This window comes from Epargyreus clarus, unplaced genomic scaffold (assembly GCF_041222505.1).
Source record: "Epargyreus clarus isolate Ecla_fem2 unplaced genomic scaffold, WU_Ecla_fem_2.2 ptg000007l, whole genome shotgun sequence".
Taxonomy (NCBI): Eukaryota; Metazoa; Arthropoda; class Insecta; order Lepidoptera; family Hesperiidae; genus Epargyreus; species Epargyreus clarus.
The window spans coordinates 9807825-9822334 of record NW_027332215.1 but is presented as its reverse complement, the minus strand read 5'-3'; the positions used below and the strand labels follow the sequence as shown (position 1 = coordinate 9822334).

The 14510-nt window shown below is 36.6% G+C and overlaps 1 protein-coding gene across 2 annotated transcripts in view; it reads left to right on the top strand.

Moving 5' to 3' along the window:
• The window catches only part of mirr (iroquois-class homeodomain protein mirror), a 63743-nt gene that overhangs the window by 46199 nt on the left and 3034 nt on the right, over positions 1–14510 (top strand). For both annotated transcript variants that reach the window (XM_073074536.1, XM_073074537.1), the window contains exon 4: positions 14148–14446. In XM_073074536.1, the coding sequence (XP_072930637.1) occupies positions 14148–14446 (299 nt within the window). The remainder of the gene's footprint in view (positions 1–14147; positions 14447–14510) is intronic.

The following is a 14510-nucleotide window of genomic DNA, read 5'->3' as shown; positions in this document are numbered from 1 at the left end:
ATTTCTATATTAGAATGTCTATAAATAAAGTTTATTTACATTCATTATTGAATGCTAGATAAAATAAGTCGGATACATGTATATGAAGTAGATGTTAATGTTTTATAGGAATATTTAAAAACGTAATAATATGAAAGTGTTGTCTTTTTTGTATGATTTCGTTTTATTTTTAGCTTTTTCGATGCAAATTGTTAAGTCCGCTCCACATTCTCGCGAGAACGCGAGAAAAACCCGATTCGTATCGACTCCACAATCTCGTTTCTCGTGCTTTTCTCGCGATCTCGCGAGATTCTCACGAAAATGTGTAACGGGCTTTAGACTCGTACTTAATAAATCGATCTGTGTTGGTTGTTCCGACAAGGCATACCTATATTTAGCGACAACAATCGAGAGGAGTTCACCCAAATTTTTGAGGCTTCGGGTCTCCTCCGAAGCTGACAAGCGCGCGTTAAACCACTAGCGGTCACCCATCCTCCCTCTCGACGTACTTTACTAGATGGTGCCTAACTTTCTCGATAGCTTGCGATATACAACAGCCTAATGTACCTACGTTTACTGAGGAATATCAAAATATGTAACTACTCTAACATAACATTTACATAACATTTGTGGAATTGCTTATATCGCGATAGTGTTTGCACTTAGCTCCTTAATGTATGTCCATTATTTAGCTCCGTCCACATACCAAGTGAAAACATCGATTTTACACTATACTAGCAACGCCCGTGACTACGTTCATGTAATCTTATATTTGTATACTTTAAAAAATATGTGAGTGTATTCACATCATTATGTGAGATTTGGAATTAGTTGGGACACTGTAATAAAAAAACTATAAAGATTTAATTAAAACTTCAGTACTTTTAGAGGCGACATAAAATAATAATATCCAGACACAATATATAAGTATTAAAATGATATTTATCTCACAGACAGCCACTTTAATTTTATTTGTGTGTATCAATAGTTCAAACATAAACTGTAGAGACCTATAACGATAATTTCGTTGTTACCACAAATTTATAAAATCACCTTCCGTGTAACCGGCATGATATTTTGTTTAGCGATCACGATCAGAGACAGCTCGAGAGGAATGCTAGATTGCGAAGAAGCCAAGGGTTGAATGTAGGCAGCTTCCGCGAGTGAAAGGAGCAACCTATGAGTCTGACACCAAGTTGCGTTAGGGCGCGGTTTGGAACATGACGGCACAACTTATCTTACTTCTTACGAGGGGTGAGGCTTCCGCAAGTGAAAGTAGCTGCGATCTATAGAACGCGCAACTTTTAGACGAAAAGTATTCGTTTAGTTCAAGGTACCAAGTATGTTCAAGTATTTTGGCGTTTTTCCTGTCGCGCGTCTTTAGCAGCCGCACGCGCGTCGTATACTTTTAGAAACACACGCACACATGAATAAAAGAGATTGCTGTTAGTTAATTTATGTGTGTGTGTGGTACGTGCGTGTGAGCGTAAACGCGCGACATGAAGAGCGCCTGTTGTGCTGAAATGAAAACGCGTTATAAATTCTCTAAAAAAATATGTTATTTTATCTAAAATTGATTTTGTATAGGTTCGATTCTTGCTCGCATGAGAGGTAATTATAAATTCTACATAATTATACTCCCCGTATTATTTTCGGACTAGTAAAGTTTTCTCAATTAAATTTAAAAACTATTTGCTTTTTCATACTGTGCAGGGCACCTTACGTGGCATTTGCAGCCAGCCAACCAGCGATAAATCTGCAAGAGCCCTTTCTACCACAGAATGCTTGACGCCGCAAAGCCTTACGCTACCAACAATATAGTCGTGATTTATTCGCGATACAACATTTAAATACTTGATTTCTTTTTGTTTAAGCATACGATAAAAAAGCAATGATTAGTCCAAATTAAATTTAATAGTTTATTGAATATATTGTATCTGATAAAATCTCCCCAAAAGAATCGTTAACATTTTTTTAATGTATGAACTCTTTTGTATGAACTGAAGGGTGTTGGGACTTTGAAACGTATCTGAAACTTGCAGCTGAACTTTAAACGCTCAAAGTTCAAATCAATTAAAGTGTTGTCCTAAATTAAGCTACATTGCGCGCGCTGTTGTAACAATCCATTGGCAGCAGCATGTAGTGGGTATCACTCCCTAATTGTTAACAAGGCACTTGATTGGATTAATTACGACGAACAAATCAACATTTTACATTAGCTATATACGATCAACGCTACAGGTAAATTAGGCAATTGAGAACAGTTTGGGCTTTTAGCGTTTAGGCAAATTGGTGAATAATAAAACGATACCTAAATATTGTACGAAAAGCATATTCTGTAAACTTATTCATTTTCGTTCACTTTATTAAGATAAAGTAAGATTTGTAAAACGAAGAAAAACTTTAACACATTCTTTTCAATTATGTTAATAAATCTATCAGTCTTTGAGAGTACTGCTTAATATAGGCCTCCTCTAACCGCTAAGACGTCCGCTAGTCTCATCAGTCAAATAAGTGGTACATATCAAGGTTTATCTAAAATTAAACATGACGAAGATATCTTGCTCATTGCTGAAGCCTTGCTAAGGCCACCATCTTCGTCTATCATCAGATCAACTCTATAAAATATTATGCTTCATCGCTATAATCGAAGTTGCTTAAAAATGAACTCATAAACATAAGTTTGCAAGGTATGATCTAAATATACCTACATACTATATACGCCTTAATAAAAAGTATAATACCTATTAATATATTGGATTATGATCACCTAATAACAAACCTATTCCAAATCCATTTGGTAGCCCTTCAATTTCAAGTCATTATGGACATGTCCATTTTGCGCGACGCACCACTGTATTCACAATTAGGCATACCGAGATCATAATAAGTAGGTGTTTATGAGCCGTTCTTTTTATATGCGGGTCCGAAAATTTTACTGTCCCTTGCGAGATGGTCGCGTCGCAGCCCATACGCGGCGAGTGCCCGTTATCTGGTCGTCAACCGATCGCCACGTGACCTGCGTTTCAACCAGTGCCGACACTTCCGCTCCTCGCCGGCATAATTACAAACGGAAAATTCAACTACACCATACATGACATCGAAGACGAATTTCATCGAAACGCCCATTGGGCTGCACAGGGTTGTGGCTCGATACTAGTTACCTACAGTGCCAATGATGTTACGAAATCGAAAAATTTGGGAAAGTTTGGAATAGAGTGTTTCCGAAATGTTGGTATAAAAATAATTATCATGTGCTTTGACGAGGAAAGAAAACATCGTTAGGAAGAAAGCTTGGGAGATAACGTATCCACCTGCATTTGTATGACCTAATGTAATAAAACATTCTTAAATTTGTATGAAGTCCACTATTCTGCCAAAATCCTTCTCATTCTAAAGACCCATCCCCAGAGACGATAAGGAACAGTCAAATAATACAACATAATTCAATTAAATAAAACACATCAAATTAATAATGATACTCATCATAAGTCGGAGATGGCAGAAAAATAAAGACGAATCCCGGTGTCTATCTGTACATACATTTGTGTATCGTATTTGTGTTACTGAATAACACTGAAGCTGAATTCATATTGGAAGGTTGTATCAGCCCTGGCTCGAGCAACTGTCACGCTACTTTCAACCGAAAACCAGAGGATTATGATCGGTTTTGTTCCCGCAGCCCGGAGCAAAGTAAAGGTGCGGTCAAGATGCGACTCACGTATCAATCTATTTGGCCCCCACCCGATTCGATATTGTGCACACAAAGTAACGATTACTCATGCCCGCCGAAGTTTATTTACGACAGGAAGAAATTGCGATTGTATTCCGTTAATGGTTATAACTTCCCAATAAGACGGCGCCTGACGATTATGTTTGCGAATACAATAATTAACCAAACGGATTTATTTTAAGTATTATTTAATATACTTTTGTGCCTTATATTACGGCCAAATGTGTTATCAATTAAGATAAGAACGTTGATTTAAAAACGATAAATAGGTTTTGACAAAATAATTTTAATATGTAATGTTACATTAATTGTAAATTATGTTCATGTAAACCCGTTGAGCTTTAATTTTGCATATCTATAAACAAATACGTATTAGGTCACGTATTATTACATATTAAGAATTTATTATGGCAGGTAAAGGATAACGGGTCTTGCGACTCGACGATTACAAAGTTTCTTGACTAGTAAACCTCATAAATTAATATTTTCATATGAATTTAATCATAATTAACGAATGAGTGTTTATGTTCCCGGGACTTGAGTTTTGAATGAAAATTATCTTGATTTCGAAACAATTCCGCTTAAGGCGACAGATAACGCAGCCTTAGAATACTAAGTTGTGAAGTTAATTTCGTATGTATGACAAGTGTACATAACTTGTAGTCGCCTTGTGTTAATGTCCTTCGTAAGTATGATAAATTCAAGCGGGCAATAATCCAAGAAATATCCGATTTTTCTACAGTAGCTAGATTTAAGCTCATAATGCAGATAAATTATACCGATGACTTTTTATTTACCGTTTTCGAGAACTCGTCTTTTTTCTTTTTATATTCCAGGTTATTCCGCTGATGTATGAATGTTTAAGATTCTCGATATACTTAAGGACCTTAGCGTTATATCCATATCCCAAAAAACGCATATTGAGTGCCAAAAAAGAATATTAATATCGCAAAATGCAAACACCATCCCTTGTTTTATATTTTATGGTTCGAGATAAGGTCATTCACATTCGAATTTCCTTTCCTGGCTACCGCTTGCACAAAGTTCGATTCGCCGATACCGCCAGTAAGACTGGATGCGTCATCTAGAACTTTGTGGAACGCGTATCGATAATGAGAGGCAGCACGTACCCTCACGTTTTCTGTGTGGCCAGTCCATTCCGGACATGATGTCATCGGTCCACACTCGCGCAGGCGGCATGTACTGACACGGTTCCCGCTCCACCTATGGCTACAGCACACAGTTAATCGAGGAGACGTGTACAGACAACGATTTACAGCACAAAGTGCCAGTCCTCCCGTGTATTACCAATCTATGGAACAATAAAGAGTACGCGGTGTGGCATATAAATGAGCGGTGTCGTATGCATGGAACGCCGCGCGTGCCATTAGTACGCCGCACTCGGTTCGGAGTAATTGACCGACGGGCTAATTTCATTCTAGGCGCATTGGACGCTTCCTCTTTCCTTTTTCCTATCGGTCAGCGGCGGCCACGAGGCGGGTTGTGGCCGACACGAGTATATGTCACAATTCAACATCGAGTCGTGATTGAATAATATTCGACGCGCCATTCAACTATTGAAGGGCATCCGTGATATAGATCATCTATAACTGCTATCGCATTGTAAATGCGCATGCCAGCTGGAAATTGCGGTTTCATGGTCACCTTAGGTGGATCCATGTATATGACATGTTGTGTAATATTGTTGGCTCGGTCGTGTACTGGTCGAGTGCCTAACATTGTAGCTCTAACCTTACATCTGTTGCAGATTTGTGGGTATCAAGACGTGTTGTAGAACCAAAGCTAACTTAAGTTGTTAAATGACATTGTTCCTCCTTCACAATATTCTTATTATTGAAGTATTCTTATAGTAGATCAAATCGACAATACATGTTAAAGTTTTTATAAGCAATATCATTACTAACCTGAACCATAATAATGAGATAAGCTATTGTTTAAAAAAATATAACGATAAAGGAACAAACTTCTGAAACAATTGACGTAAACATTAATTTTAAAGCATTGTTTAATTTTAAAAACTTATGATTCATTACTAGAATTATGATGGCCGGTACGAGATTTAATCAATGCATGTTTTTAGTGTTTTGTAAGCAGAAGACAAGATGATCTAGAGTTGTAAGGCAAAGTGATATAACTGAAGATAAAGAAATACCTAGTTGAAGACAATTAAATTATTGCACACGGTGAAGTTTGCAACTTTCACACTCACTGCTCGCGTGCAAGAGTTCTATTATTTATCGGGTTGTCTTTAATCTATTATGTTAGTGTTATGAAAGTAATTGCAGTTTATGTGTGTCGGGATTTGTAGTTTTATTGTTTCCTATTCGTAGTTTGTTTTAGTCGTGTGATAAAATTCATATTCACACTAATGTTATCTTATATCTGGAACTTCATTTGAGTATTCGTTATGCTTTTGTAATTTTTTTTAATTTGGTTAGAAGATTGACATGTATTTAACGTGTGATTAAATTATTTCTATCCGCTCAGAATGGTAGGCTTGTACTACTATGTATTATTATTTAAAAATATTTTTAAATACATTTACATACAAACCAAAAGTTCTCCATAATGTTTTACATTATCTTGTCTAAAAGAAGTAATCGGACAGCGTGATGGACGATGGTTCTAATACTGCTCATTCTGATCAAATCCCAAAGCCCGTTCTAATACTTGGGATATAAATGGTTTATGATAGAAAGAACGTTCAAAATAGAAACGATAAAAATAATTGCACAATTTAGTTTCGATTAGATACAGACAGTAGTTGCGACACAATGCCTCCCAGCTTCATAAAATTCAATGTTCTCATCGATATTAATAATATGTCAGCAATAAAATGAGACGTGCCCCAAGATAACAAATGACCCGTGGTCGCGACACTTAATTTTCACTAGTTTATACGTTCTACATAAGACGTCTTGTGAGGTCCGCGATTTGAAGTATATCGGATAGTGCGTGGCGCCAACGCAGCCGACCTAACGACTGCCGAGTAACATATTACGCCTCAATATACGCAGCGACAGACTGACGTTTGATAAATAGCAGCTGTTGACATCTTCCTAGTGAGAGTTGAACAAAGATAAGTCATTGGGAGGTCGTTTCGCGATACCACTACAGATGTGGTCCTAACTTCTCTATCTAATAAAAGGGACCTTTTCCAAGTTCAATGCAGTCGAAGCGACGCTATTACACCGGTTAAAGTTAGTACTTAACTTCGGATTAAAAGCGCTAATATTTCATTATGTTATTAATTTCCTTAATTACTAGTTTTTGCTTCTTTGGCATCCGTTTTTGGAATCCATTAACATAATCTCTCTTAACCTCCAAATCTAAAAGTTACCATTCAAACAAGTTTCTATTATTTCACATTTTGTATAAGTACCTATACGAAAACCCGTCCGTTAATTATTACGATAAACATACTTAACTTTTTCATATAATCGCAGTTTTTGCCCGTCGGCTTCAGAACAATTAACTTAATACAATTTAATTATAATTTTTGTTTAGATACTTACCATGCAGATAACCTTATTTGTAAGACAATGCAGCAGTTAGCTGCTAACGATAATATTAGAACGTGTAACAAAAAATGGTAGTTTTGTGCGAAACACTTATCGCGTTTTAGTGTGATCAAATTAATGAGGCATGATTGATTGTATTTATCATTAATCTTGATCACAATAGCTAACCGACCGCAGTGAGAATAAGGTAAAATTCTTTCTTTAATATCAACCAAAGATATGATTCAAATGAGAGTTTTTGCGCCCCCTGTGAATGTGAACAGAAGATAACAGCCCGGTTAATTCATTGTAACGGCTTTACAGATTAATTCGAGATTATTTACAACATCAATCAATTAATGTTCCACGAAGGTACGTTAAGAGATATTGGGGTATTCGATAAAGCAGTAATAAAAGACGCAATAAAATTTATCTAATTTACAGTTGCACATGAACTTATAACTTGTTATTAGTTACATATTCTTCTGAACTAGTTCAGTTTTAGATACTGCATGTAATAAATTCAACTAAGTTGATTATCAACGAGAAGTATTTATATAGAGTGGCTGCGAACAATATGATACATGTTTTCTTAGGAAAATGAATACATATCTTTATGTTAGATAGATGTATGTTTTATTAAGATTAATCATATTTCCAGGCCTAGATTAGGAACTATAATTATTTCAATATAGCTACCTATACCTAGCAACATACATAATGCATAGGTAGCAAGTTGGCCAATAAATATTCATATACTTACTACAGTAAACACCAGGTTTGGTAGATAAAACTGGTATATAAGGGAACTCTTATAATCCGCTTTAGCGAAAGCCCTAGTTATCAAGACTAACTACATAACTTATTACATAAAGCGCTTAATGTCATACATTTTCTACGTTACTAAGATACAATTATGACCATTAAGACAATAAAAGCCAAAATGAACATTTCAAGTATGCAAACATTAGTTTTATCATCAGGAAGACAATGTAGCTTTGTGGCGGATTCGGACTTTCTAGTATGTTTCGTAATCTATTATTTAGTAGGGGTAAATAACTCTCTATGCTGGTACACGGCCGTCATAATTTCAGTTGAGAACAACGTTAATGATCTTTTAATTTGGACGACACGACACGGCACCAACACTGAAAACATAAGTAATATCTAAATAGACGTCGCAACTGTATATATTTCACGTATCAAAAGGAAAACCAAGGCCCTCAAAATATTCTCTTAAAATAAAATATTTCTTTCATTTTTTTCAATAAGTGTTTAATTATTCGAATAAGTGTATAACTATCCGAATCCATCTACCAAATATAAGAGATTTATTTAATAGATCGATTAATTGCTTAGTATCGATAAACATCATCGATTTTTTACTCCTAAAGTCGATCCTTCGATTATGAAATACGGTTTTTTATTATCGAATGAATCGGACATAGATATCAATAAAAGTTCCTTGTTATTCCAGTGTCCTTGTTGTTCCAGTTATAAAAAATGAAAAACGTTATATTCCGAATTGCGTCCACCGACACTTACAGGACTGAGAAATTCTGTCAGTAACGGTTCCATGTCGTGTCGTGTCGTCCCAATGAAGATGACCTTTTGGCATTATTATTGTTCAAATTAAGACTCCACACAACGCTACGTACGTGTTGTATGCCGTTATCATCGACGCAAACGAGGAGGTCAAGACACAAGTAAAACAGAAAAATAATTTGCCAGAGATAAAGACGACAATAATAATTTATGCCTTGTTTTTGTAAGTCATTGGAGCACACAAGAAGAGATTGATATTGGTATCGCGAATTTTAAACAAATAGCTATTGAGCAGTTTGAAGCTCCGTCTGAAATAAACACTGTAGGTACAATAGACATTGTATCTAATCATTTATAATAATCCAAGCGCGCGCCTCTTATGCTCATACATAATTATACCCAAACACGTCATGTTATAAGCTTTGTCGGACGGAACCATTGAAAAAGTTAATCTATCTGTGCAATTAAATAAAACTGAAGACTATATCTATGATATTGAAATAATTACTTTTTACTATGACGTTGCATCTAATTGCAATTGAAAACTTTCAATAATTTTCCAATTATTTTAGGCGTTTTAAGTCTATCATTTAAAATACGATAAATTCTCTCACTGGCATGTCGCATCGGTTCTTTATTTTGGATTGCCTAATTAATTATAATTATGTATTATACCGAAAGTTGCATCCCATTTTTTTAGTTAAAATTTATAAACTACACCCAATCATAGACATAAGCACGGTTGTCCGGTGCTTTGCCCTTTTTGTTCACAACAGAGTAGGTACCCATACTCAACAATGGGAGAATTATGTTATTATTGGGAACTACTATGATGATATCAATGATATCAAGTAGAGTATCATATATCATACGAGGAATATGCGCGAGCGGAAGCTCGCTTAGAATATGTATATGGCCTCTCGGTAATAAGATTAGATTACGGCACAAAAATATGTTTCTGAGATTAACTCACTTGTACATAGTCGTTTCTTTTTTAAATTAGTTAAAATGATCACCCTCCGGAACACACAGTTAGAATATACGAGTACTTAACTAAGACAGACTTTTTCCGGTATTATTTATCATTATTATTTATAGTGCAATAAACATAATTAAGCTTTTATCGTCAAATGTTCGTTGACGTATAAACAAGATGTAAGTCATAAAAATTACAAACTAGTTTTAGTACACTAAATATTTTGAAATTTATACTTAAGTCTAAATAATTGCTTTCAATTTCAATCTACGGTTTTAACTCAATATTATTTGATTCAATTCTGTTATTCGAAGAGATCGTAAACCGATTTCAAAGCCACAACACAGTTGTTCAGATTCCCCGTCAATCCATAAAGGGGCGTGGATTAAACACGAAATATTCAAAATTACTGAAGTGGAAATTGTTTTCAAAAGGCGTCGCAATAAAGTTACCCCTCGAAACAAAAACAAAGATGGCTCTTGACGGGGCACCGGTGGTGACTTTACGCTTCGACTGTCACACAACACGCGCCGCCCAGCCGGTAGATAACACGCCCTTTAGGTACAAAAAGGTAACTTTACTGATTGACCCTCTTTACATGCGTCCAAAATATTATCAACTCTCGATTATTACCAGGTTCATTTAACGTACGTGGAGCCGTTATGCTGTTTCCCTTTACTGGTGTAGGGGTTTTTATGCATGAAGCTGGCCAATTAGTCGTCGGATATCATGTACGGGTGGCGGCTATCGGCTAACATGGACGCATGCGGTTCCCCGTAATAGCGAGTTGGCCGCTCGTAATGTGTTTTTGGCGTGCCGCGCCCCTAGCCACGGTATCTACCCAACATTATTTAGTACCTGTATACTACCTTTTAAAACTTCGTCCATAACCCGAGATTGGCCCTTGCGTGAGCCCATTTCTATATTACGACGACGAATAATTAGCTTTATCTGATACCATTTTTACGAACGCGGTAATTTACTCGCAGCATGAAAGGCGATGTTTGGATGGTATTTGCTTTTTGTGGATAACTTGTTTTATGGTTATTCGCTTTGTAGGTACTTAGTATTCGCTACTTTTATGACCAATGTCAAACTTGAAAATAATGTGTTTATAATTCCTATCGATGCTAATGAGTGTTATAAAACACCTTTTTAACGTGGCGTGAGACGTTGAAATATGTTATCCCCTTAACTATTAGATAGACGTCTAAGAATCTTCAAGTTGAACATTTTTCTAAGATGTAATTCGATGTGCAGTTGACATGTGTAACTCGATCTCCGCTCTGTAAGATTCAGTCCCCGACAAATTTTTACACAAAACTGTCACCGAGAGTTAAGAGCCGTTTTTAATTTCATAGGCCGTGTATCATCTGACTGATAAACTTGTTCGAGCGTGAGGAAAAAGTGTACATCTATTACCTCACAAAACATCGTATACGTATTTTTATATGAGTGCCGACGATGTCATTGGTAAATTCAAATTGTAAGTGTAACATAATATCCCGAAGGCAGTTTAGTCGCTTTTATCTACGTTGAGTGGTCGCTCGGTACTTCTACAAAAGGGGATATTGTTACACTACAATGTTCAGTTCTCTTTATGTTAAATGAACTACATTGTACTAATCTTAACTATTTATTCTTACTATAATTCGTTATTGTCATATTTATGATTTAATTAACGCCATTTTCGCGAAAACAAACATCTTTAAAATTTCTAAGCTTGCAATTGATGTATTTTTTGAATATTTCTCCTCTCGTACAGATATTATATTTTTTAAATATACTTCCTTTAATAAAACGAATATTTATTGTAAAAACCTTTGAATCAACAGTCTAACTTTTTTATAACCTAATACTTCATGTTAATCTATTTCAACTTCATCAAGTCCATATTCCTTTTCCTCAATCATTACAGTTTTTGTCAAAGGTAAAATTAGTGAAGACTACTTTTTATATTACAAACATGTCTCAACATACACATCAACTACTTATTCGTCAAAGTAAACTTCATAAGCGAGCCCAATCACGCCCTGTTTATAGAATTCTCCACCTCATCTTTCGTATTGCGTTTTAAACCGGCCCAGGTGTGGATTACCCGACCCATTCGGGGATGTAGCCGACAATCGCCATGAACGTTGCGGCTTATCCTTTTGCCTTTATTTCATTATTATGACTCCAATTCACGCTCGGCCGGCACCGCCCGCTTTATAACGAAACGTAGTGTTTACGCAGAGCCACGGTGTCACCACCCCTTCGGTAATTATTCAGCTATGGGCGCTTGTTATGAATTCATTGATTTCAACTACTCTTTGTTTAGTTGTTTAAATGTATTCTGTTTTCCATTTATGATTTTCGTGTTTATTGTCACTGTGTTCGTTTTCTAGTCATCTATTCGGAGAATTTTGACAGCTGTGAATTATATTAAAATTATTAATTACCAAATCTATCTAAGTTTAGCTAATAGTATGTGAGATTTTCCCCTTGACATTAACCTTAACTTCGTCAAAACGTTTCATTACAAATTAAAAAAAAAAAACACTAAAGTCAAACCTTAATTGGTTTCCACTTTTCCTTTTATCTTCCCTTTGCCGTGTGTATATTAGCTCAAGTGTAATCAAAAGCTCTTTAAAGTACGACCTACAAAATTAACCAAAGTGATGATGGTTCACTTTAATAACAACGGCGATAGGTACGAGCAATATTTTTGTGTTTATCTCATTTTTATGAGTTTAAGTAGGAAGCATGAGGTGGCGCGAGAGATAGGGATTTAATTGAAGGCGTAGGGGCGAAAGCCGCAGCCGCCTCCCGGAGAGCGGGTAGGGGGTAGCAAAATAATAAAAAAATGAAGCCGCGCACCATCCCCGCGAGCTCGGATGCTGTGAAAGTGGCACGCCGTGGATAAATGAAGGTTTTTTGTTTGCGGAATACGCCTAAGCTTGGCGTCGCTCCACTTTCGTATTGTCACTTGAATTCTATGGATGTTAGTTCATTCATAAAGCTCGCTTCGTCGGCAGCGTCATTAAATTTATGTAGCGTTTAAACGATGTTTTATACACAAATTATCATATACCATGCTCCCATTTAACTTCTTTTCTTACTCTTAATTGTGGACGGTTAAGAAACGGCGCGAGTTAAAAACATCCGTCGACGTTCAACGGATGACGTGATTAAGAGTGGCTAGCGAGGGTATTAATAGAAACGGCGAAATAATTCCATTTCATATTTATTTACGAGACTCTCATTCGATGGAGGGCGAAAAGAATTAAGTCAACAACGAACTTAACAATAGAGAGCGAGTTCATTTGATAGCGCGTTCGAGCGAATTATGGCATTGTGTTCGTGAAGCTAAGATACAGAATCGACCGTGACGCACCCTGACAGGGGGCGCTGCCCGTCACTTCTGCGATTTAAGTGACAGTTTTATTAATTTCCCATACTCATCCCTATTTTCCACCCTTCTCAGTTACGAACAACGCTGCATTGGCAGCATATGGACTCGGCAGTATTTGCGGCACGCTTTATAACCGAAAAGTTATAAAGTTCCAAACAGCCACGTTGCATTGAGTTTGATAGATACTACTACGAACCATACAGTCTGTAAGTGTTCGCTACCGCGGGACAATATGTGAAATAAAATATGTTTTTATTATTTTAATATCACACACAGACAAGGTATGACTAAAAAAATAATTCAATAATAAATAATATTGCGGAAAGTAATAAAAGACAAAGACTAGCCTTAAGTTTTATAAAAAAATATCATTGTTGTTAATCGAAAAATATTTTTTATGTGAATTATTTTGTATATAAAATAAAGAAGGTCTGCAGCCCCCAAAATAAATTACTATTTGTGTAAACATGTCGTCAATAATTCAGGCGGGGGGCGATACGTTTCCGTCCAATGTAATTTTTCTAATGACACAACCGTGTAAGCCACGCGCGTTAATCTTAATAGAATTGTGATACGAGGACTGAATCGTAATAAAGATACGACGCCGAATAACGGTGCGTCGTCCGCGAACGAATGCGTACGTTGTGAGATAAGCTGCAGCTTAGCGCTGGCACAGCAGCCGTTGGCTTATCTCGATTTCAATTATTAAGCTGCCGTTTTCATTGGCCCAGAGTGCCGGCCTCGGGAGGAGGGCGTGCTAGGGAATGGGGCGGTCACGATCCACCTTATCTAAAATCTCGTCCAAATCAGACTCCACCATTCACGCTTTATTGTGCCTACCTTTAAAAACTTTGCTTCATACTTAAACTTTCAGTCCTGAAAACAGTTCAATACCTCGTCGTTATCAAAGGGTTGTTACTAACTATGAATATAACGACGTCATCAGTCCCAGCAGTATAGTTATGGCAAGCAATTAATACATGATACGTTTGTCCACAGGTATGGAATGGACCTGAATGGCGCCAGAAGAAAGAATGCTACCCGCGAAACTACAAGCACCCTTAAGGCGTGGCTCAATGAACATAAGAAAAACCCTTACCCAACTAAGGGCGAAAAGATAATGCTCGCCATTATTACAAAGATGACCCTGACGCAAGTGTCGACGTGGTTTGCGAACGCTCGCCGCCGACTCAAAAAGGAAAATAAGATGACGTGGGAGCCGAGGAACAGAGTCGATGACGACGACAATAACAATGATGACGACGATCACAAAAGCAACGATGGGAAGGATGCTCTAGGTAAGCGATTTGCTAAGCGAATTCCAATAAATGGTGTTAAACAGTAGACTTACTAGCTCTCTGT